The sequence below is a fragment of the Oncorhynchus tshawytscha genome, linkage group LG23 (assembly GCF_018296145.1).
Source record: "Oncorhynchus tshawytscha isolate Ot180627B linkage group LG23, Otsh_v2.0, whole genome shotgun sequence".
Lineage (NCBI taxonomy): Eukaryota > Metazoa > Chordata > Actinopteri > Salmoniformes > Salmonidae > Oncorhynchus > Oncorhynchus tshawytscha.
Window position 1 is genome coordinate 10,273,716 of NC_056451.1, and position 24,186 is coordinate 10,297,901.

General features: G+C 42.0%; 2 protein-coding genes across 4 annotated transcripts in view; both read left to right on the plus strand.

Annotated features, from left to right (window-relative positions):
• The window catches only part of LOC112222563 (thrombospondin type-1 domain-containing protein 7A), a 103,838-nt gene extending 91,695 nt beyond the window's left edge, over positions 1–12,143 (plus strand). Inside the window, exons 19-29 of one of the 3 annotated variants that reach the window (XR_006079709.1) lie at positions 1,524–1,639; positions 2,295–2,412; positions 4,680–4,825; positions 5,009–5,183; positions 5,570–5,743; positions 6,783–6,878; positions 7,017–7,102; positions 7,458–7,671; positions 8,535–8,622; positions 8,839–9,185; positions 10,187–12,143. Coding sequence is in view for 2 of the 3 variants with exons in the window: in XM_042304567.1 (XP_042160501.1) it covers positions 1,524–1,639; positions 2,295–2,412; positions 4,680–4,825; positions 5,009–5,183; positions 5,570–5,743; positions 6,783–6,878; positions 7,017–7,102; positions 7,458–7,671; positions 8,535–8,622; positions 10,187–10,277 (1,304 nt within the window). In the remaining variant the exon portion in view is untranslated. The remainder of the gene's footprint in view (positions 1–1,523; positions 1,640–2,294; positions 2,413–4,679; positions 4,826–5,008; positions 5,184–5,569; positions 5,744–6,782; positions 6,879–7,016; positions 7,103–7,457; positions 7,672–8,534; positions 8,623–8,838; positions 9,186–10,186) is intronic. The other 2 variants (XM_042304567.1, XM_042304568.1) reach the window with 2 other exon arrangements.
• Positions 12,144–12,483: 340 nt separating this feature from the next.
• On the plus strand, positions 12,484–19,309 carry LOC112222629 (neurexophilin-1-like). The gene is made up of 2 exons (XM_024385356.2): positions 12,484–12,911; positions 17,566–19,309. The coding sequence occupies exons 1-2, from the start codon at positions 12,837–12,839 to the stop codon at positions 18,325–18,327; spliced, it is 837 nt and encodes a 278-aa protein (XP_024241124.1). The 5' UTR covers positions 12,484–12,836; the 3' UTR covers positions 18,328–19,309.
• The last annotated feature ends 4,877 nt before the right edge of the window (positions 19,310–24,186 follow it).

Genomic DNA, 24,186 nt, shown 5'->3' on the forward strand with positions numbered 1-24,186 from the left:
TTTTGGTGTAAAGTTTGAGTATCTGTATTTTACTATTTATGTTTTTGATTACTTTTACTTCACTACATTCCTAAAGAAAATGATGTACTTTTTACTCCATATATTTTCCCTGACAACCAAAGTTACTCCTTACGTTTGGAATGCTTAGCAGGACAGGAAAATGGTCCAATTCACACACCTATCAAGACAACGTCCCTGGTCATTTTCACTGCCTCTGATCTGGCGGTATAAGGGCACAAGGCGAGACCCAGATGCAGACACAGGAGGCAGATGGTTAGAGTCCAAGATGTTTATTAACAATCCAAAAGGGGTAGGCAAGAGAATGGTCGTGGACAGGCATAAAGTCAAAACCTGTTCAGAGTTCCAGAGGTACAGAATGGCAGGCAGGCTTGAGGTTGGCATTGCCTTAAACTGGCTTTGACATCCAATGTACCCTTTGCCCAATGATTGAAGCTTTGCACGTGTATCTCAAGTCTGGTTTGGGGCAATGATGTATATAAACACTAGATTACGGATGTTGTTTATTGGCCAAATGAAAGGCTTTGAAGGTACCGTTCTGACATATTGGTACTCCCCAGAAGAACGAGTCCTCCATATGAATATAAGGGAACTCTTTACAGTATTTCTATTAAATGTTTCAAGGATGAAATAACATGGATTTAAGTATTTAAGTATTGTAGTTGGCACAGAAACACTTTACTATCAAAAAATTATACTTTAAGGAAAATGTTTTTACATATTTATTTTATTATTATTTGTATGTTTAGATCACATAATAATAATTTCAAAGTATGTCTGTAATAGAATCAATTTGGTAAAAACGAATGTAGAAACTAATTCAAATGTATTTCTATAGCTTATTTTTACAACGATGGGTAGGGTAGTAAAATGGTGGTGTGGTGGCTTCAAATCAGCGCTACCTATTAGCCATCTAGTGTATATGTAAATCATTGGTTCGGGCCCTACAGTACACTGAGTATAGAAAACATTTTAGAACACCTGTTCTTTCCATGACATAGACTGACCAGGGGAATTCAGGTGAAAGCTATGACTCTTTATTGATGCCACTTGTTAAATCCACTTCAATCAATGTAGATGAAGGGGAGGAGACAAGTTAAAGAAGGATAATCAAGCCTTGAGACAATTGAGACATGGATTGTGTACGTGTGCCATTCAGAGGGTGAATGGGCAAGACAAAAAAATGTGTGCCTTTGAACGGGGTATGGTAGTAGATGCCAGGCACACCGATTTGTATCAAGAATGGTCCACCACCCAAAGGACATCCAGCCAACTTGACACATCTGTGGGAAGCATTGGAATCAACATGAGCCAGCATCCCTGTGGAATGTTTTCTACACCTTGTAGAGTCTGTGCCCCGACGAATTGAGGCTGCTCTGAGGGCAAAAAGGAGTGCAACTCAATATTCGGAAGGTGTTCCTAATGTTTATTATACTCAGTGTATTTTTGTGAGTTTGTCTTGAATTTGAGTGTGATTTTCATACTGTTCTGCCTTTTCCCCTCAGACTGGAGCACATGTCAGCTAAGTGCCAATGCTGTGTGTGGGAATGGCATCAAGACGCGGATGCTGGACTGTGTACGCAGCGACGGCAAGTCTGTCGACCTCAAGTTCTGTAAGGAGGTGAGACCCTCTTAAACACTCTATCCCCAACTCCTGATTACAATCCTTGCCCTAATTCAGGTCCACTATGATGAAAGCCAATACTGAGTTAATACTAGTGATATTGAAATTGGACCGTTTCCAGAGTAACTGAACCATCTGTACTGTCAATATTTTGAAGTTGTGTGTCCTTGGAGTATTACTAATTTAGCTCAGCAGAGCAGCAGTAACATAATGTATTATCTCTTTGGATCAGTATCAGCCACAAGTGATTCTAGGCAAATAAAATGACAGGCATATACAGCATCTCCATAAAACATTTAGAAGTGTTTACACAGGAGGATTGCTGTAGCCCCATCAGATTCAACTCAGTTTGTTCATAATCCATTCAGACGCTCTCAAATTGTCCCTTGCAGGCTGTAGTGGAAAAACTAACCTCACTGCTATTGAACCCATGGCCCAGTTTCAGTCCGGCTCAATCAGGGATAATAGGGTTTAAACAAGCCGGGTGCCCATCTTGTGCCAGAACAGAACCAGCAGCTCCTGGGAATTATAGGCGGTTTACCTAGGGGTCAGACAGAAGTAAGAAGTAGTGGGTCTGGGCTGGCTGTAACAATCTGTTACAAAACCCACTATGATACTGTTACTGAGTGATAATGATCCCGCTCTTTTATAGCTGAGCCTGGAGAGGAAGTGGCAAATGAACATTTCCTGTGTGGTGGAGTGTCCCGTCAACTGCCAGCTGTCTGATTGGTCGGCCTGGTCAGAATGCTCGCACACGTGTGGACTGGATGGTAAGACCTGATTCTCCTCCTATATCCTTGTTCTGTCAACGGCTCCTAGCTGAACGTCTGAGATGGTCAAGAAGAAGAAGTGAAGGACACTTAATGGGTTAACTTCTCCAGAGGGTCATCAAACCAGACTCATCTTGGTGGATATATGAATATTGCTTCAATATGATATGAATGTTCTGCAATTGAATGCTTTGTTTGCCACAGATATCCTATTCAAGCTGAAATCCCAGAATATCTCAGGCAGCCATTGGTTTGGGGAAAAAACAAATATTACAAACGAGACAAATGGCATTTACCACCGTCATACAGTGTCTTCAATCTCACTCTATTCCGTTCAACCAATGGCCTTACATAATAGAATGCACATCTCCCTACGTTCGCTGTGCTATCAACCCATGTTAAATCAACAGCTCCTTTACGCTGTCAGATGACCAGCGATCACAGGGATCTCCGTCTGCACCTACAAAAACAACATCGGCCCGTTTGAGACACATCACATCACACTCTTAATGGGTTGGGAGAACCCCCCAAAAAAAAAAAAAAAAAACATTTGCAAGACTGCTCATTGAACTGAGAGAGATTGCCTCATACGTCGCCCTGTAAAGTGACTGCTCTGTCCTTTGTTGTTTGTTTGTTGTGCGGCATCAGACAATTGATTCTGTCCTATTATGTCTGTCTGCTAGCGGCCCTGTGGGAAGCCCTTTGAAGTAACAGCCAGCCTATAGCCTCTAGCACCTGCAGCTAAATCACAGGCAAGAGATAAGTGTTTTAATAGTGGTTAAAGGTGCAATGGGGATCCTCACCTGATCTATAGAGGATGTTCTGTTGGCTAGAACAGGGTGTGAGGTAGAATTATGTCTGAGAGAGAGTGCTGTATTTTACAGTCTGATAAGGATAGCAGGTGTTCTTTGTTGTTTGGTTGAGGGAGAGGATTGCTGGCTCTGTGTTGGAAAATGAGCTGTTATGTGTGACCAATTGCAAAACAGAGACGGAGAAAGGGTAAGGGGTTTGAAAGAGCATGTGGCGTGGAAGCAATGAGATGGATTTCTACGAGAGCGGTGGAAAGAGAGGAATGAATGAGAGGGAGAGGTGGAAATTGAGTCTGCAGTACTTGAAGTACCAGTGTGTTACAGCAAATCACAATCTGTGTGTGTGTGTGTGTGTGTGTGTGTGTGTGTGTGTGTGTGTGTGTGTGTGTGTGTGTGTGTGTGTGTGTGTGTGTGAGAGAGAGATCTATCTTAATGCCTATACTTCATCTGAGATGATGCACTCTTAGTATATCTACTGTATACATCACATTGCAAAGCCCTTTGGAATCAAGAAGGCTTACGAAATACTCAAACTGCAGCCCACCCAATCCATTACACACAAGAGACTTCACCACCTCATATGGTCCAGTCATATAATAGGAAGGCAGTAGTTGTCAGAACAGAAAGGAAAAGTCATTTTGCTCAAGTGGAGGACTGGAAGTGGAGAGGTAATCAATATGGCTGGAGCACAGAACAGTGTAGCAGGCTTTTTCAAGAGCTGCCTTTGTCAAGTAGTTCGGGACGACTGATACAGTAACCTATAAATAATATAGTAACACACACGCAAAAGACGCACAGGAGTCCACACGAATACACATGTACGTAAATACACACAATAACTGTTTGTAGGCCTATACGGTAATTACATTTCTTTGCCAATTGAATGGTGAATGACCTGACATTCAAACAAAGGATGAACTTTAGCAGACTGCTCCATTCTTAAGGAAAAGAATAAAGGAGGGAACAACACACCACTGACTTGCATTTGTCTAGACGGAGCTCATGCATCTCAGTATTCAGACATCAGTCATATGTGGATGTAAGTCAAAGCTTCCTTTCTGAATGAAATAGTCTTCAACGTCTGCAGACGTTCTACATGTCTTAAGGTAGATGCGACACTGTAACTACTACAGATGTAGAATCTTCATTTGAGTCAGTTTAGCTACAGCAGGAAAATAACACTCACCAACAGGAAATGTGAATTATTATCTGGATTATAATTCATGGACATTTTTGAAGGTGTTGATAGATTTTTGTCATAAGGGGAAAAATGAAGTCTGAAATTTCAAAGTAAAAATGACAAACTTCAGGAGCTTTTTAAACCTCAAATACACTAGACTGCATTGCCAGAAAGTTGTCCTGCAACAGGGTGATCAAATTAAGATCCTACATCTGTACAAGACTAATTGTCCAGTGAGTGTCTCACATTAATGATGTCACTGCATGTTTGTGTTCCAGGGAGGATGTGGCGTAGCAGGGGGGTGGTGCAGGGGTCCCAGGGAGACGGGCGTCCCTGTCCCTCTCAGCTGGAGCAGTGGAAACCTTGTCCTGTCAGACCCTGTTACAGGTGGCAGTACAGTCCCTGGTCTGAGTGCAGGGTGGAGGTAGGCTACACCACACACGGTCTTATTCTCTCTTTGACCCTTGTACTCAGTTAACCTACACAGAGGATATGATCTGACTTTTCTGTGTGTTTGTGTGTGTGTGTGTGTGTGTGTGTGTGTGTGTGTGCGTGCGTGCGTGCGTGCATGCGTGCGGGCGCGTGTGTGTGTGTGTGTCTCCCCCAGGAGGTGGTATGTGGAGCGGGACTTCGCTACCGGAACCTGACGTGCTTCGTGTCGGACGGCTCCGGAGAAGGAGAGGCCAGCATGGTGGAGGAGGAGCTGTGTGGGGGTCTGGAGCTGGCTGTCAACAGAGACAAGCTGATCATACTGAAGGAAACCTGTGTTCTGCCCTGTCCAGGTAAACAACCAGCTAACTGTATACAGCGCTCCTGTCTTATGTAGGTGTGTTGTTGTTGTTTTATATTGTGCATCATGGTACAGTGTGGGTGGCAGCATAGATCTAGATTGAACCTGTTCCTGTACAAGAAAAGCATAGAGAAAAAACAGCACAACACGCTGTGAATTCATAACATCTCCTTTATATGTAGATATACACCTGCATTACTTCAACAACAATCTGCTTTGAGCTGTAATAGACGTTCTTCAACCCCAAGTGTTTAATAAGCCTGACTTGGTTAGCTTTAGTTGTGTTTCTTGCTCTGTTTCTCTAGGCATTTGACTCCAAATGAAACAAAGAAGCTAACAGCTGTGTGGTTCTCTCTCTCCTCTCTCTCCTCTCTGTAGGTGAATGCTACCTGATGGAGTGGTCTGACTGGAGCCCGTGTCTGAGTGTGTGTGCCAAAGGGGCCGGTGTGGACTTTGGCTCTGTCCAGGTGCGCTCGCGAGCCGTCATGGCCCAGGAGCCCGAGAATGTCCAGCTGTGTCCTGACCAGGATTGGGAGTCCCGACCTTGCACTGGTGAGATTGGGAGAACAGGGTTGTATTCATTAGGGCACACGAGCAAAGTGTTTTGCAACGGAAGACAATTTTTTAAAAATATTTTATTGGACAATTAAGGTAGTCCCTTCCCGCTTCAGTCCGTTTTTTTCCATTTGGTGCCTAATGAATACAACCCAGGTTTTATGTTTTCACCGAAGTCAAATAACATTCTACATGAGGAATTTATTTTACCAGGTCAAAATATGGCAAAAGAAATTCCTCATGTTTTTATACAGTACTAGCATGGTCCCTCAGGCTTTTTATTCATGGGTTGGACTAGAGCATACAGTGTTATGTGAATCCCCAACCCCCCACTACGTTCCCCTGGGCTCTGGCTGGGGAGTCCCTCATTTTCTCACACACTGTTGCGGCCGCCCCACGGCAGCCGTCGCTGGGATGACCTGGTTTATAAGCATCACTATGGGCCCATGAGGGAGAGGGGATGGGGTGGCCCAGCACTCTTTAACAAGGAGAGGAAGGGGAGACAGGGGGAGATGGAGCGAGACATGGGATGGAGAGGAAGAACAGGAGAGAGAGGAGTGAAAGAGAGAGAGGGGAGAGGTAGAGGAAGCAATATAGGGAATAGAGAGAGAGGGGGGGGGATTAACAGCCCAGATCATTATACCCTGACAGATGACACTATAAAAATCTATTGTATTGATTGTAGCGATGATACTGCAGCCAGCGAGCACTGAGAGAAAAATCCAAATGTTTAGTTAGATTGCTAATTTATGATAGAGTTGAACTGGTTGTGCAGGTGATTAGTTATCAGAGGGCTCCCTAAAGACTATGGGTCACTTGGAGCACTGATGGAGATATTGACGAAACATTAACAGCGTTCATGCTAAGCCATCTAGCAAAAGCCTGAGCCTTTCATTCAGAATGTAAAACTCGAACCACAACCCTCTGTTCAATGAAGTTCCGTTTAATTCAGTAGAACTGATCTGAATTCAATTTGGCTCTGTTCTGTACTTGGCTTAATGGCTCATCGAGATCATTATGTCTTGTGCTCTTACAGATGGGGAGTGTTTTGAGTACAAGTGGATGAGCAGCACATGGTTAGGCTCCTCTCGCGTCACCTGGTGTCAGCGCTCTGATGGACTCAACGTCACAGGTAGGCACTGCTAAATCTTCAATGGTGCTTGCCTTAATGCACTTCTTTCCATAGGCCTTATTAGAGTTGACATCAAAGCCTAAAGATCTTACCAATCACATGCCATCTGATCCTTCTTTGGTGACCTTTGACCTACAGGAGGATGCCCCCATATCAATCCTCCAGGGGACGACAACAACTCCTGTGACCCGCCGTGTCAATTGCCAATGTCCTTCTGCACTGAGGTGAGCTGTTCACGGGTAGTCTGTTGAGTGAGAGTGGTTCAGATTAGGTTTGTGCTCTGAATGCGTTGCACTTCAGTCCATTCTAGCATGGCCAGATAGTGACAAGCTGACAACCGTGGTTGTGTCTGAAAGCATTAATACCTGTCAAATCCTTGCTTCCTCCATCCTTGTCTCCATCCAATTCCTTTCAAAGTGCATCAAAGGAGAGGATCCAAGGTCCCTCCCTCTGACCTCCTCCTCCAATTAGCTTTGAAAGGAATTGAGGAAACAAGGACAGAGGAAGCAAGGATTTGACAGATATTAGCATATTCAAACACAGCAGTGAACTGTATTTGTGTAACACTGTCCTCTTCAGGCTGGCGTGTGTATGTGCGAGGAGGGCTACACAGAGGTGATGTCCTCCAGTGGCCAGCTGGACCACTGCACCCCCATACCCATTCTGGAGATCCCCACAGCCGGGGACAAGAAGACTGATGTGAAGACCAGCCGTGCCATCAACCCCACCTTGCCTGCCACCATACAGCCTGGACGCACCGGACGCACCTGGTACCTGCAGCCCTTTGGACCAGGTGAACCAGCTACGTGACTAGCCTAGATGTAGTGAACACACGTTCAGTAACTTGCAGGTGCAGGGTACAACAAGTAAACCCATGAAAATGAGAGAAATGCTGCAGGGGCATTATTTCTTACAGGTGAAGCTACACCGACCACAGTAAATAGCCTTTACGGCTTTTGGTTTATGAGAGTTGCATTTCTGCACACACTTCTGACAATAGTAGATATAGCAAGAATGTGAAGTGATGGGAGGACCAGTATGGATCAGAGGAAAATGTTTCTCTGCTACTCTTTCATCATTGCTAAATAAGTGCATGAAATGAAAAGGAAGCACTTGGCTGATGATTGGCTAGATGCTTCAGCAGGATTGTAGCCAATACAGGAGATATGTATTACTATGTATTATGCTATTTTCTTGTGTGCTCTTAGCTAATATGAACTGATTTAACATTTCTAAAGACCAATATGCTTGGTTAACCCCATAGTGCTTTCTGGTTAGAGTGCTGCATGTCACTGAGGCAGTAAGTGGAACTTGGGCTCTTACCATTTTTGACAGGTTGAGACTGTCTAGACATGTCCTTCAAAGCACAATTCAGATCAACATCTACAAAACCAGAAATGAATGGAAACTGGCATATGTTGCCTTGCATTGCATGTCCAAACATGTCCATTTTGTAAATTGCGGAACTAAGTGGAAGCTCTGAAGACTTCTTTCAAAAGGATGCCATCACCAACCTTGTGTTCCTTCCAGAATCCAGTTCTGCTTGATGCGTGGGCAAAGTGCTTGACAAATGAATTGTTCTTCCCAATTCTGATTGTGTTACGGACACCGTCAGCCACGTAGCCAGCTGAACTGACAGCTCTCCCTCCTCCACAGATGGCAAGCTGAAGATGTGGGTATATGGTGTAGCAGCGGGAGCCCTGGTACTGCTCATGTTCATAGTGTCTCTGATATACCTAGCTTGGTGAGTCCGCTCTGATCTTGTCCTTTTTTACTCATCCATCCCTTCATCATTCATTCAAAATCCCCGTAGTGATTTTTTGGGGGGGGTGCGATTAGATTTGAGATTTTGAACCTTTTCATTTAGTCGATAGCCGGTTCACCCCCCCCCATCTTTTTGGTTTATTTATTGTTTTGTTGTTGTTTGTTTTGTTTTCTTCATGCCATCTGTCGCCAGCAGCAGTTACAGTGTCCTCCGCCGCCGTCTTCAGGCCACTGAGTCCAACGCCAATGGGACGGTGGTCTGGATGGGTCAAAATGCACATGAGTTGACTTATACCTGCCCCGATTGCCAAGAGTTGGGCCAAAGCAGTGGCCAAAGCAGCGGCCAAAGCAGCGGCCAAAGCAGCGGCCAAAGCAGCGGCCAAAGCAGCGGCCAAAGCAGCGGCTAAAGCAGCGGCTAAAGAGGAAAAAGAGGCAGCTCTACAAGTAGCTGCAGTGCCAATCATTGACCCCTGACCTGTGACCCCTCCACCAATGTCACATGACATGTCCCACTTGACCAGCTGTGTGAAGTTGCTAGTGCAGGTGAAGTCCCAGGAAATCACCTTCTATGAGTCCCTCATACTGTAGGTGGTAGGCTCCGGATAGAACCTGGTCGTAAGTAGGCTTCCGACTTTAGGATGAGCTTACCTTCACCAAATCATTAACCTAAACCATTAGGGCAGTGGTCTCCAGACCCTAACACACCCAATTACTAATCAACATCTCAAGATGAAGATTAGTTAATTTAGAAGTGTTAGTTTTGGCCTGGAACAAAATCTGTGACCAGGCTTAGTGACAACTAATGTGACCATCATTGACTTATTCAACCCCTATTAAGACTCATTCTGACCTTTTCCTGAAGACTTATTTGTTTTCTTGAATGTAAAATCGCACAATGATGTCATACTGCCCTCTGGTGGCCATGACAGATAGCTACTATATTTTAGAGCAGGAGCAACATTCCCCTGCTTTTATCGAATCCCCTCTACCATCTCATCCCTGTTTATCCTCTATTTACCATACATTGTCACACACATTTATTATGGTGCTCACATTTGTTATGCACGGAACACCAATTATTGAGGATGATCACGTTCACGTTACCATCAAGAAATATGGACAAATGCAGTAGAAGTAAGCGTTTAGACATGCATCTTTTGAGGCATTAACAATTGCAGGACAACAATAGTGCTTCTCTTTTCCTAGGATGGTGATGTTTGCTAAATAGCTCTGTAATATTCTTGCACTGTCAGAGCCAATACAAAAGGTACTTTACTTATAGCTCAGAGCCATAGAAGTCAAGTGAAGCATGGCCACAGATATTAATGCAAATTAACATACTAATACCTTTTAACTTTTATGCCCATGTCTTTTCCCGAAATGTCCGTTTTATAGAGATATCATTCATTTGGAACAATCGCAGCGATATGTTAGAACTGACATAATAGTAATAGCCACTTTCTAGTGCTGCTGGTGTTTTACTTGCACTGTAGTGTATAGATTGTAAGGCAGGGTAGTAACCTGTTGTCTTCTCTTCCCCTTAGCAAAAAGCCAAAGAAACCAAAGAGACAGAGGCAAATGAACAACCGATTGAAACCTCTCACCCTAGCCTATGATGGGGACGCTGACATGTAGGACTCTGGGGTAGCCTAGCCCTCCAGAGACCTGCCCCACCTGCCGTAAAAACAAAGAGACATATCCCATCATAGGAAGGACAGGGATGTTTTCATCTTGCAGATCAGAAGAAGAAGACCAACGGCCATCTTGAATCCATTTTGGGTCCTCATGTGTTAATTGGAGATTGGAATTGAGGAAACATTTCTCCACTTAGACATATTTGGGTTTAGTCCATTTCAAGCAGCAGTTCTCCTTTTCCATTTTCTTTTGTGATGTTTCCTTAAACAAAAGCCTTCACAGCCTCCACTCACTACGAGGAATATGCCTTTTTTTTGTTTGCCCATTTTTTTGCTTTCAAATGGAAGGGCTGCTGCAAAGAGACAAACTTTTCTGTCTTTGAACACAAACAGCACAAGCTCATTTCTTTGCTGTGTTTTTCTGCTCGTCACTGAAACGTTGAGTAGCTGGAGGCTTAGGATGCACTGGCGGTTCGCACGTTGCCAAAAGTCACCGCAGGGAAGGGGAGGAAAATCTCCATGAAAAGGCTTGGATTCATTTCCTTTCTGGATTTTGACTGAAATCTCCTTCGGTCGCAAACAAAGAGATACTTTTGGTTTCCGGTTGATTCCTAGACAGAGGCCTATCTTGAAGGATAAACATATACAGACCGAGAACACAAGATGAGAAACAATCCCTGGTTACTGGATCTATTGCCTGTCTCCCTTTTGCTTTGTTTCAGGCACTATTATTGCACTATATTAGTGCAGCATGATATGCACATGATGAGTTATACGTTGTATTGCCATAGAACATTGCCTCTCTTAAGACACAACCAAATGCAGTTGGAAACGAAATGTGAAAATAATGGGCATTTTCAAGGCCATGGATACATGATAACTGGAGATGACGTCCACATTCTATAACACAGGGGGTGTGAGTCAATAGTAAATATGTATAGATTTTATTTTGTCAGAACTCGTTTTGTTTTTGGTCCAGTATCTTTTGTGGTCTATATACTGTAGTTTGTTTGGTATTGTCCCTCTCTATGCCCGAATGAAATCGAACAGACGACTTAAATGAGGACCATTGATTCTGTTCTTGCTTACAATGAGATATTTCCAATGGTTGAAATGTGGTAAATATGAAACATAGCCCATATGTACATGGAAGATAAATGGGCAAATGGATTTTCTTATTTTTTAGATAACTTGTTTCGCAAAAAACAAAACCCTTCTAAAGCTAAAATGATGTGTGTGACTACTATTGTATTTGTATCTGATTTCTAATGTCACGCAACTCTAACTTCTGCCTTATTGTGTCAATGATCAGCTATCTACAGTACCATATACATTCATGAAACCAACATATTTAATAATGGGTGCAGCACAGGTTTAAACTGTATGTCATTTATTCATGGGTGGAATGACTGATGAATTTGGTGATTGATGAATTTCGATAGAAGTTAAACGATACCATTTTCTAGGACAAAAGGCTCTAGGAACAAAAGGCTCTCACAATGACCCATATCATAGGTGCCCTTAGACATGTTATGATGATGCAGTCGTTCTCCTGGCGTACAATATCACATCATATATTCTGTATATATATATATATCGAGGTCAATCTAAGCAGCCGTCATTACAGTATATGAATACAGAGGAAATATGACGCGGCTGTTCTACAGTGGCAGAATTCGACCAGTCTGCCTGATAGCTAGAAGAGCAGCGGATGAGGAGAATGTTAACTTTTTTCTTTGTCAGTTTTCCTTATAAATATTTTTTGAATTTTTGGAGAGAGAAAAAAAAAAGATCAACATATGTGTACATTTATTTTGTATTGCATACAAATGTTTAGTTTGAATATTGCAAAGTGGGTGGTTCTCTTGAAGCAAGCTGTGTGTTGTACAAAAAGATAAGACTCCGTCATTTTGTAGAGATTGTATCGGAAGTATTACTAAAAATAAATGAAGAAAGCGTTATAAACACTAAGTTACAGTGAAAATGTTGATGAATGCCTTTCTAGTGTCCATTATGTTAGATGTACCACTAGATGTCTCTCTAGACACAAATGAAAAGTTATATTGCAAGGCTCTCTTGAAGTCTCTTTCCCTCTATATTTCTTCCTGCCTCTCTCTCTCTTTCTCACCCCTCTCTCTCTCTCTCTCTCTCTCTGTCCCTTTTCCTGCCTCTCTCACTCTTTCTCGCCCATCTCTCTATCTCTCTCCCTCTTCCTGCCTCTCTCTATCCCTCTCTCTCTCTCTCTCTACCTCTTTCTCTCTTCTCTTTCTCCCGCTCTATAAAACATCACATAACACTGACAATCAGACCTACAAGCACTACCATTCACGCAACACCGCCACTAATCCTGCAACAAAGAACGTATCATTCACATCTTCCAATAGACAAAACAGAGACAGAGTATTTGATTTTCAGCCCTCAGTCAATCTGAAGATTGATCCCTGCTATTTGCTCCAGGGTCTTTTTCGGGTTTCCCTTTGTCATTTATCTCTAGTTGTGGCATTTTTACATAGTCCATTTTATTTTATTTTTCAAGAAAGGGATTTGCGTACAGGTAGGCATGAAAAGTGAAGGTCTACCAAGAGGAATGAAGTCCACATGTTGGTGCGTTGTTCTCCTGTCACTCATTTCTATGGTAAGTTGAGTTTTTGTTGTCAATTATCTAGTAAAAATCTAATTTTCTCTCTTTTGAAATCTTGTGTTCTAAGCTACCAGCTAAATGTACAGATGTTGCCTGTGCCATAGCATTTTTCCAAATACTTGTTTTACTCACAAGTGTTTGGTAAATGTATATGCTGCATATATATTTTGAGTATGTTTTTCAGCACATTGGAGAGCACCAGTCTTTGCTTTTACTCTTAAAGGGAAATGTCACCATATTTCAACTTCATATTCATACTTACTCATCTATCGTTTTTAGTAGATGTACTATTGTGTTGTGTGCAGATGGAAACATTTTGTCATTCACATTCCGATTGGTTGTAGATTTTAATTTTAATCAATCGACTCTGATGAATCTCCCATTTGAGTCACTCAATTCAGTTGAAAAGTTTGACATTTCAAACGTTTGACATTTCACCTTTTGATAAGCTTGACATAATATCTTCATTGTTATGCCATAACAGTTTGCCATAACAGACATCCCATTTGTGTTAATCTTCTGGTACGTAGTAACCCTGCATGAGGTAAATCTGTCAACAGACAAGCAAGAGAAATAGGCCCAATTTGTCTCTTACACATTATTTGAACTTAATCCCACAAAGTTGACTAATCTTCAATAGTTACCTTGGGTTATCAGCAATTAATTTGCATAGTGATTGAAATAAGTGAATTATGAATAATTATTTATACAATTCCCATTATCGAATTGAATTCGCAGTCTTTAAAATTATAAACTCAATTTCACACTTCACTAGGCTCGCTAATCATTTTATCCCATGAACTAATGAAGCCTTTCCTTTTTTAAGGAACACTTTTATTCAGTGCATTATGATGCAATTATATTAAACTAATACTATGTTAAATGTAAAATGTCACTACAGTACTGTAAACATGAAGTGTTGGATGTACAGAAAGTGTTTACTCTCAATTGTACCACTTGATGTGAATGTTTTTCCAGGCTTCGCCTCCAAATTGCTTCGCCATGCTTTAATGGGGTGCTCATAATTGTTTCGTGCTCGGCGCATCCTAAACTCAAGCCTCGAGCTCCTTCGACAGATTGACAGACCCATGGGAACCTCGCAAACTTATTTTGGACGCCTTTGAACCAACTCGTGTGTGAAATAATGTGATTATGTATTTATCCTCTGGGTGAGTTGGAGAAAATAGTGGCTATTTTTTTGTTGCCACGGTAATACCCTCAGTCCAACTGCTGACCGTTTTCATCCTCTACAGAACTCACGACGACAATACTGCCCTATGTTTGCTACGTTTCATAGTCTACCATTCTATTTCACACCTATTTGAGATGTCTTGAGATGCCTCACTCTAAAGCCCATGATCTTTGACCCCCTCAGGTAACTCTGGTGATTTCACTTTGATCTCTGTTCATCTCTGAGAATGCTATAGCTGATCCATGAAAACATCAGAGAAAGAAAATCCTACATTTTCCAAGATTAATTTGGATATCAGCACAACCAAACTATCCCCTAAAGGAGTGATGGCCAGCTCCCCCAGGAGAGCTACTGATTAGTATAATCAAGTGTTAGATTAGGGCTAGAACGAAACCCTGCGAGGAGTAGCTCTCCAGGAGAAGAGTAGGCCACATCTGGCCTAAAACATATCCCTGGAGATGTGTACAGTCTTACTGCGCTTAGATTCAATTCTGTTCTGCTCACTGAACGATGGAATCATGTCCCTGCAGACTCACAGATTCTGAATGGTTCTGATTGACCAGTGCTGTAAGGTGCTGTCTGATATTAATTTAGGCACATATGGTAGATGTGAGTTGAAAGGGAAGTATGTCATGTCAGTGAAGATCCTTTATATACTAAATAGAATGGGTGGAATGGCCATGATTCTTGCATTCATGTAGATTCATCAACATGGTGCAATTTTGTTCCACTATAACACAAAATACTGAGACAAGCTATGGCAAACAAACAACTCCAAACTACCCAAACAAGATGGACGACATTGTTGCTTTGAATAGGAATAGAGACAGCCGGTTCCAACCATTCCAACTCTAACGACTCTTTAACCGGAAGTGTCGGCTAATCGCAGCACCCAGAATTCACTCAATTTAGTTGCTAAAATGGTAACAGTCTGTCGAAAGAAACAAGTCTGCCCTATAACCCCCCCTACGAGTTCCAGCTGCAGTACCATTTCAGTGAATGCTCACACATTTTTAATAGTCTCTCCTAGGTGTTTTTTAGCTACCAAGGTTGTCTTATCAGAACAAGACATTTTTGCTATATTGGGGTTTTAACCTATAGCATATCCTCCTTATCACAAGGGAAGCTACTGTACAGTACCAGACTGTATCTTCCTCCCTCTAGGGAAAGGATTCCTGAACAGGAAGAGATAACATTCAGGTACATCCATCGACTGTGTATACCACATTATGTCTATGGGTATTTTCAATAGGACTCAGTAGGGTATTTAACAGGGTATGTCCTCCATTATAAAATCATCCCAGTATTTGTGTAATCATGTGCAGGAATTCTGGTTTGTTTGAGGCCACAGGTGAGATTTAGAACTGTCTGATGAGCAATGCCTCAAACTTTTCAAATTCACCCCATTATAGCTGTTGGTGACAACCTGTTTCTCCACCTCCATTTAACACCAGCGGAAAAAAATAAACTAAATGTGAAAATAATGTCTCACATGCTCTCAAACAGAGCGAGGTAATCTTGGCCTTTCCTCTGTTTCCTCAGACAAGGCTGCCTTGATGTAAATGTTGGTTTAGTCAGGAGGGACCTTGATCTGCCTAATCTCTGTAGTGTGGATTACAGGTTGGTTATAATCCGGGAATTGGGGTCTCTGCGAATGTGACACGGTGCCCTCTAATCCCGACCATGACAGTTTGAACAGGCTGTCAGGTGCTTCAGATGAAAGCTAATTGCATGTCAGTGTTGAACCCAGTATAATAAGCGTCATGATATAAGACCGCAAGGACCAAGCTAGCTCTCAAGAAACATTTTGAAATTGAATTGTGCATATGATTGCTTAGGAGAAACATGTCTGAATCAACTAAATGGGATATATGTTGTGAGATCCTTATAGGGAAAACTAAATATTTTATTTTCCAGGTCGCCCTCGCAAAAAAAAAAATGCTTTTAACCTTGAGTCTTTCTCCTGGTTAAATAAAGGTTAAACGGGGGGGAAATGGTTGGCAGTCCTTCCGAGTAGGGGGAATCCATTGAGATTGAGCTTCAGTCATTTAGCAGCACAGGTAATTAGAGCTCTATGAAAGCTATATTTCATTTGGTCATTGGAGAGCCCACTGCTAATGAATCAGGAAAGAGAAAGCCATGGGAAATAAATGGGGCTTATTTGAACGATGGTTCATACTTCCTATTCAATGAAACTGAACCACTCAACCTTCCCTATTTCTTTTCAGATGGAGAACGCGAATGTATAAGTTAAAGAACATTGCAGCGACATTTTCTTAGTGCAAAAATAATTCTGCAAAGTGCAAAAAATACCATAAACGTCGTTATATTCTCGCAGTGGGATTTAATTTAAAACTTTTCTTCAACAATGTGCGTTATAAGGAAGCGATTATTTAACCAGAGTTTACTAAAGTGAGCAATACATAAATAGTGCCCCCTTTTATAACACATTGTTGAAGAAAAATGTCAAATTAATCAAGTTGGCAGATTTATAATTAGGTTTTTGCACAATTCTTTTGCACTGTTCATGGATATGAAGTCAAATTTGGCCCAAAACAAAGATGAGATTGAAATTCGGCTTGAGCACCAAAAATAAGAAGATTTTATATTTTTCAAATTAAGTATTCTATGTCCAAATCCAACATGCATTCACACTATAACTGTTGCAATACACAGACTACCCTACCGCAATGTCATCCTGTGAACTTTGTGAAAGAGAGAATACCTTATTCTCCTAGTATTGATCTGAGGTAAAGGTACAACATGTAAGACTTTGCCCAGATAGATCTGCTGTCACGTTCCACAGATGGGGTTAGGCCATCACTGTCACCATTCTTCGTGAAGTGCAGTGGGAATCTTAGCCCTGTCATCTGTATTATTATGAGGGCCGGAGTAAAGGAATCATCAATCAACTGTTCAGGGTACATTCAGCGGGTAATCGTCTGGTGTTGCGTCACGTCTGTAGGCTACTGAATAAACGCTTCAGTCATCTATATGTATGGCAGGATTGGAATGTCCTTACGCTTGATAAAAGACACTGTTCATATGAAGCAATTGTGTCATGCACTGAATTTGTCTCATATTATTTCTATATCCATTAGTCATGACCTTCAGCGTCACTGAATTTCAAATGGGTATTGATTTTATTGCCATTTCAGATCTACAGTTCATGTATGATCTATTGGTACAAAACACAAAAATGGCATTTTTTTTATTTGACCTTTATTTAACTAGGCAAGTCAGTTAAGAACAAATTCTTATTTTCAATGACAGCCTAGGAACAGTGGGTTAACTGCCTGTTCAGGGGCAGAACAAAAGATTCAAGGACATATCAAGGACATGTAACTTTTGATCCTACACAGCAGGCTTATTTTTTTTATGGTTGAAGCCATTCACGGCATGCCTGTTGTGTTCCATCATTGAAATAGGATTGTATTGTCTCTTTGTTTTCCACAGGTTACAAGTGCCCATTCGTCTGCTTCTGGAAGTTCAGATGTTCTGAAGTCAGAGAGCCCAAAGTCGAGAGCTAAGGACCTCTGGACAACAGACACCAGCAAGGACTTATCCATCAGTCGCCTGCTCTCCCAGACCTTTTATGAGAAGAACCTGTCTGGTCTGGATCTGAACTATGACAAGTTGGAACCATACTCTAAACAGGAGCTCTGGGACTGGCTCCACAACACCTCTAGCCTTCGTGACCCCCGCTCCCGATCCAAGAGGAGACCCATCGTCAAGACAGGAAAGTTCAAGAAGATGTTCGGCTGGGGCGACTTCCACTCCAACATCAAGACAGTGAAGCTCAACCTGCTGATCACCGGGAAGATCGTAGACCACGGCAATGGCACGTTCAGCGTCTACTTCCGCCACAACGCGACGGGCCAGGGCAACGTGTCGGTGGGTCTGGTGCCGCCCACCAAGGCCGTGGAGTTCCAACTGCAGCAGTCGACGGTCCTCGAGCCCAAAGACACCAAGCTGTTCAACTGCAGGGTGGAGTACGAGAAGGTGGAGAAGGGCACCAGGAAGTCGTTGTGTTCCCACGACCCTTCGCAGAGCTGCCCTCAGGAGCAGACCCAGAGCCATGTGTCCTGGCTGTGCTCCAAGCCCTTCAAAGTCATCTGCATCTACATCTCCTTCTACAGCACCGACTACAAGCTGGTGCAGAAAGTGTGTCCGGATTACAATTACCACAGCGATACTCCCTACCTCCCCACCGGGTGATTGGCTGAGCGGCTAAGGGAATGGAACAGAGACAGACAGGGCATTCGCTCCTGAGAGGTGTCAGTTGATTTGAGCTAGGCTGGCACGGCCCTCAATAGAACAGAGAGGGATGCTTTACTGTCGGAACAGAACTGTTAAAAGGTATTATTAAAGCTAATGCGTCCCTGCTGCTTGTGAGATCGCTACACTGAGCAGACCTTCCCTATGGCCATTGTACGAGCATTTAGGACACAACATTTCCTGGCTTGGCATACTTTTTCCTCATGTATTTTGACCCTCTATAGTAGCTGTACGAAAGTACTCAGCCGGAGCCCTCGCTGAAGGTTTGTCATTATGTAAATAATAACTCATAAAGCCCACTTTATTCTATTAGAAAGTGTTTCGATCTTCTAATGTAACTCTGTGTGTTGATGGAATAGCATTTTTCATTTTCTCTCATTGTCCGTTTCTGTTTGTCGCTGGTGATTACAAAGCGGGAAATGAAATAGGTAGATGTCGACTTACTGTGAAGGAAAGTGTCCGAACGCATTAAGACGTGCCATCTATTTCATTACGTGTTTGTATCTGTATGACAGCCAGAAATACAGATCCTTTCAAAATGGTTTCTTTTTCAGTCTCAGTGAATTATTGACACATCAACATCACATTTAATAAGAGCAACTCAAAAAAAAAACATAAAATAAAACACTTCCTACAGATATACACTGAGTATACCTAACATTAGGAACACCTTCATAATATTGAGTTGCACCCCCTTTTGCCTTCAGAACGGCCTCAATTAGTCAGGGCATGGAGTCTATAAGGTGTCAACGCGTTCCGCAGATATGCTGGCCCATGTTGACTCTAATGCTTCCCACAGTTGTGTCAAGTTGGCTGGATGTCCTTTTGGAGGGTGGACCATGCTTGATACAAATGGGAAACTGTTGAGTGTGAGAAACCCAGCAGCGCTGCAGTTCTTGACACAAACCGGTGCTCCTGCCACATACCATACCCCGTTCAAAGGCACTTAAATCGTTTGTCTTGCCCATTCACCCTCTGAATGGCACACATACACAATACATGTCTCAAAGGCTTAAAAATACTTCTTTAACCTGTCTCCTCCCCTTCATCTACACTGATTCAATGAGGAGTCATAGCTTTCACCTGGTCAGTCTATATCATGGAAAGAGCAGGTGTTCTTAATGTGTTTGTATGCTCAGTGTACATTGTTCTCGGGTAGATAAAGAAAAAAAATGCTAGCAATGGTTTTCAGCCCTGACATGGATGCCATGTTGATAGCAATCTCTTGCCATCAGTTATATCCTATCCGACACAAGTTAATGTGGAGTAAATCAGCTCAATGAAGGACTTTCATTCATTATGGATCTAAGTTTATTTCAATATTCAAAAAAGAAGCACTTATGTTTGCCCCATGAGAAAAAAACACAGTAAAGAGTCCCCACTCTGTTCTCTATAAAACATTAAATCAAGGAAATCAGAGGAAGTTACAACATAAAATGTGCTGCTTGCCAGAGGACATGTATTAAACTGCAGGGGCATCTCTCCACACATTATAACAACCACTTCTGACATCAATAATGCAAATTCTGGATGATGATGATGATGTAATAACACTATATGATAATTATGCTGGATATTCGATTTGGCCATTAAGCTTTCATTACGCAAATGTGATGCTTGTAGCTGATTGTGAAACATCTCTGAGAACCATCACTGTGATTGTCATCCCTGTGTGAGAGAATAATATCTGGGAATTCCACTGATACACAACGGGAGTAGAAGTCCTTCATGAGGTTGATAGGCACCTTGAGGTGGAGTTCTTTCTGCGGTTTGCATTGCACATCTAACTAGTCAACTACTACAGGGTCTTTAGTACTGTACACGTGCACACAGACTCGTTTGTCGTTGACACAACTGAAAAAAATGGAATGGAAGATTTGACAAGGTACTTCATAAGAAATAGGGTTTTGTTTCCTATGAAGAGAGGGGCCCATGTGATAAGAGAGTGTGAACAGGGATTTATGATGTGGATGAACAAAGCTGACAGAAATAAGCATTAACATTTGACTCGTAAATTGAGAGCAGTTATCTGTCATCATGGCTACTGGATGACAAATGTCTCAGATTATTTTATTTGAGTGGGTCTTCCATTTTTATAAAGTGTCATTTTCTGTATAAGATCAGTTAAACATGTTGCCAAATTGGACCCTCTTGTCTTCATTTTGTGGAATACACTATACTGTACTTGAGTTATGGCTAATTATTATTTATTTGAAATATATGTATGAATTCAATTGCACTCTTTTAGATGGGCCATGTCTGATAGTTGCCATGTCCGAGTCTAAGCTCTTTCTGGTACCATTTCTACGAATGAAACCCTCTATCTGTAATATACTACTGCATAATTACCGCAAGGCTTTTGATGAGTGAATTATCCCCCACCTCAGATCCAGTCCGTTGGTGCAGTTGTCCTGGGCCATAGCCGTACACCAAGCCTCTGGTCTCCTCCTGCTCTCAGATAACTACCTGAATAATGTGGTCTGGGGAACTGTCACCAATGGCAGATAGAATCAGGGGATTTCTCCTTCAGACTCCCAATAACACCCAGCAGCTGCAGGAGTAAACAGATGACTAACCACTGGCCTTTTGGCAGCCATTTGAGACTGGGAGGAGGAGGAGACCTGTAAACGTTGCCCTGACATTTAGGTGGATTAAAAAGTTATTGGGATCCGGCTCTCCTGGTGTCAGAGGTAGTTGGCTCCGTAATTAATTGTGTCTTGGTCTTTTTTCAAGAAGCTCAGCTAAAAGCCTTGCTAAGTATCATGCTTGTTGCAGTCCTTCACGTACTGTATGTAGGGCTAGGTACACTTGGTTAGCCTAGCTCTTTATCTGATATGACATCTACATTAGTGACCAAATAGCACATCACTCATAAACAGATCATCAGGTGGGATGTCAAATGACTTATCTGAGTTTGTGCAATTGGCATCTAGTTCCAGAGTAATTCATTAATGTCATTTTGTATCTTGTTATGTTATTGCAGAATTCATGTTATGTTTTGCTTTGAATCTGTGGTGTTAATTTCTATGTGAAATGCTGACATATTAAAGCCCTATCAGACAATGGCTTGTGGTTTTTGAATTACAAATGAACCGCTCTCGTCCAAACGGTATTACTATCCTGGAAATGAAAGCTCACTCAATTGTGAATGTCTCATATCAGGTAAAACTAGAGAGAATTAATTAAACTTTGTCATTTTAATTGCTTCAGAGACAGCTGTCCTTTGGTGATGGAGCTATCCTAATGCACATACTGTGGCTTGTCAATTACTTTCCCAGTGAATAGATTTAAAAAGCCACAGAGGATAGGATCGTTTCATTAGTCTGGATTAATGCCCCTGGGCAGAACTAGGTATGAACACTTCGCCCCTAAATATGCTGCAAAATGAACAATACTATTTAGCCCATATGAATAGAATGAATTGTGGCAACATCCAATTACGTTTACGTTCTATTAATCCTGTCAAACTGCTCGTGCAGCAATATTTGACATGCTAAACATTTGTCACTCAGTTCCAGGCAAATGGTTGCCATTTTGGAGGACGTCATTCTATTCAACGTTTAACTGTATGAAGAGAATTCATATTTGACATCATTTGAGTGCAATTGGACCCCCACATGAACATCTGTCTGTGTTACTCTCTGGAACAGTAGGCTTCCACACCTACAAATTCTCACATATTCATTAAGACAGTTTCTGAAGCTATTTTCACATGTTCATGTTGTCAGCTGGTACACTTTTCAAACTCTGTATGGAAATTTCCAACAGCTTTCACTGTAACTCAGAGCAGGTCAGCTGTTACTCGACCTATTGTTTCAATAGAATAAAGAGAATCAAGCCAGGAATCAAATGTTCCATAGAGGGCTATTTAAATGTGACTTGAGGAAGCATTTTCAATTGGACATTTTGACCATATTAATCAAATTCACATTCTGATCATAGGGATAATGGCCCAACTTAGCGTAATAGTTGCACAGCTGGCTATGCACTATTATGTTGACACATTACACTAAGTAGGGCTGAATCGTTCTGATGTAGCATCAATGGTAAGTGTGAAATTGTATGATCCAAAGCAGACACCTAAGTAAGTATTGACATTTTTAAGTTAAGGATCCATGAGGCTTAAGCGGATTACATGCCTCTCACACATTCCTCTACCAATCGTCTGTGTTATCAAGCCCTCCAATCAGCAGGGACAATGTAGCTGTGTTTCCCTGCTACCATTGTGTATTGCCAGCGAGAAGAGAAGAGGCTGAGCCCAGCTCCCTTGTCTGAATATGTTTGGCCCCATTTCAATTACAGGAAAGAAGAAAAAAAAACATATCTAAACATGTAAATAAAGGTAATTATGATTCATGACCAGTTGATGTATACAGTGCCATGTTTACTTTTAACTACTCTGCTGCTACCCCGCCTTGGAGATTCTGGCAATGAAACGATCAGGGTCGGCATGTTTTTGAGCTGGGGGTTCATTTTCAATTGATTTATATCTCTAGAACCACTCCTCCTACCTCTACCGCTAAAGGTGAGATGGAAAGGCAGTGTTTGTGACAGAGATGGACTAGGTGCTACGCAGAGAGAGAGAGAGAGATGATGCACTTAAAAAATGCATCACCATTAAATCAAGGCATAACCTTGAATGAGTCAAACTCTGTGCCAACACAGTAATGTGAATTCTGTCCTCAGTGCCACATCGCATGCCGAACAGTGTGCCACATCGCATGCCGAACAGTGTGGGGATGGAACTAGCCAGGCACTGCCATTAACAAATAGTACTTTACTTTCCCTGACAAAGGCTTATGCTATTTGTTGTACAGTGAAATTCAGAGAAACTATAAAAACAAGACTCGATTTCAATGTCATTCAGCCTATTAAAAGCAAATCTTATTGAGTAGTTTGAACATTAAGAGGGCTTGTCACATCTGTTCCGAGAGTAACTGACAACAATGAACTGTTGATGCGTAGGGGATCCAAAATATAATATCCCAATCTAACCCTCCAAAATCAACTCTTGGTGAAGCACACAACATACACATCACTGGTTGTCAGTGGCTGGGACTTGAAAGCCTGCTGAAAATGGGACCGTATTGCAGTATAGTAAAGTGCATGGACAATTCCCATGAAGGGGAAGGGATTATGGATTTTGGCCTCTAAGCTGCCTGGATGCCCAGTGAGGATGTATCTGTGCTACAGACTAATCTTCAAACACAAGCAGAAGAAGTGATGAATCATGACTTGGCACTGAGGAGTTCGGCTTGGAGTCTGGATCATGTTCTAGTGACAAACTGAGGAAAGGTAGAGAGAAACAGGCACTACTTTGTAACAGAGATGGGCAGAGAAGTTTAGGTTTAAAAAAAATGGTTTAACTGGTCATTACTCTAGAGAGAAAGAAATGTTGGAAAAGCACTGGGTTTTGGCATAAGGCCTTTATCAGGTCTTCTCTCTCCATCTGTAAGAGTTGAGATACAAGGCTGGTAAAGTGAACATAATGCTCACTAGAGTGGTCAGGGGAGTCTTGTGGTTAAGTATGCTGTGTAAAATATGGACCTTAGGTTTTTATACATCTCATTTGTATTGTTTTCATTTGGCATAAGCCTAGGTCCACCATGATAAGGATGGAGAGTGGAATGGTGACTCCCTAATAAAAACGACCAATCTATACAAACAATCTAGAATTGTTTCCCATCAAATCCGGACATGGCTTTACTGTACAGCCGATACAGAGATAAGAGCAGTGCATTGTGGGTCTCAGTAAATGCCATGGTTCCTTATCATCAAGCTTAACTGCAGAGAGGAAAG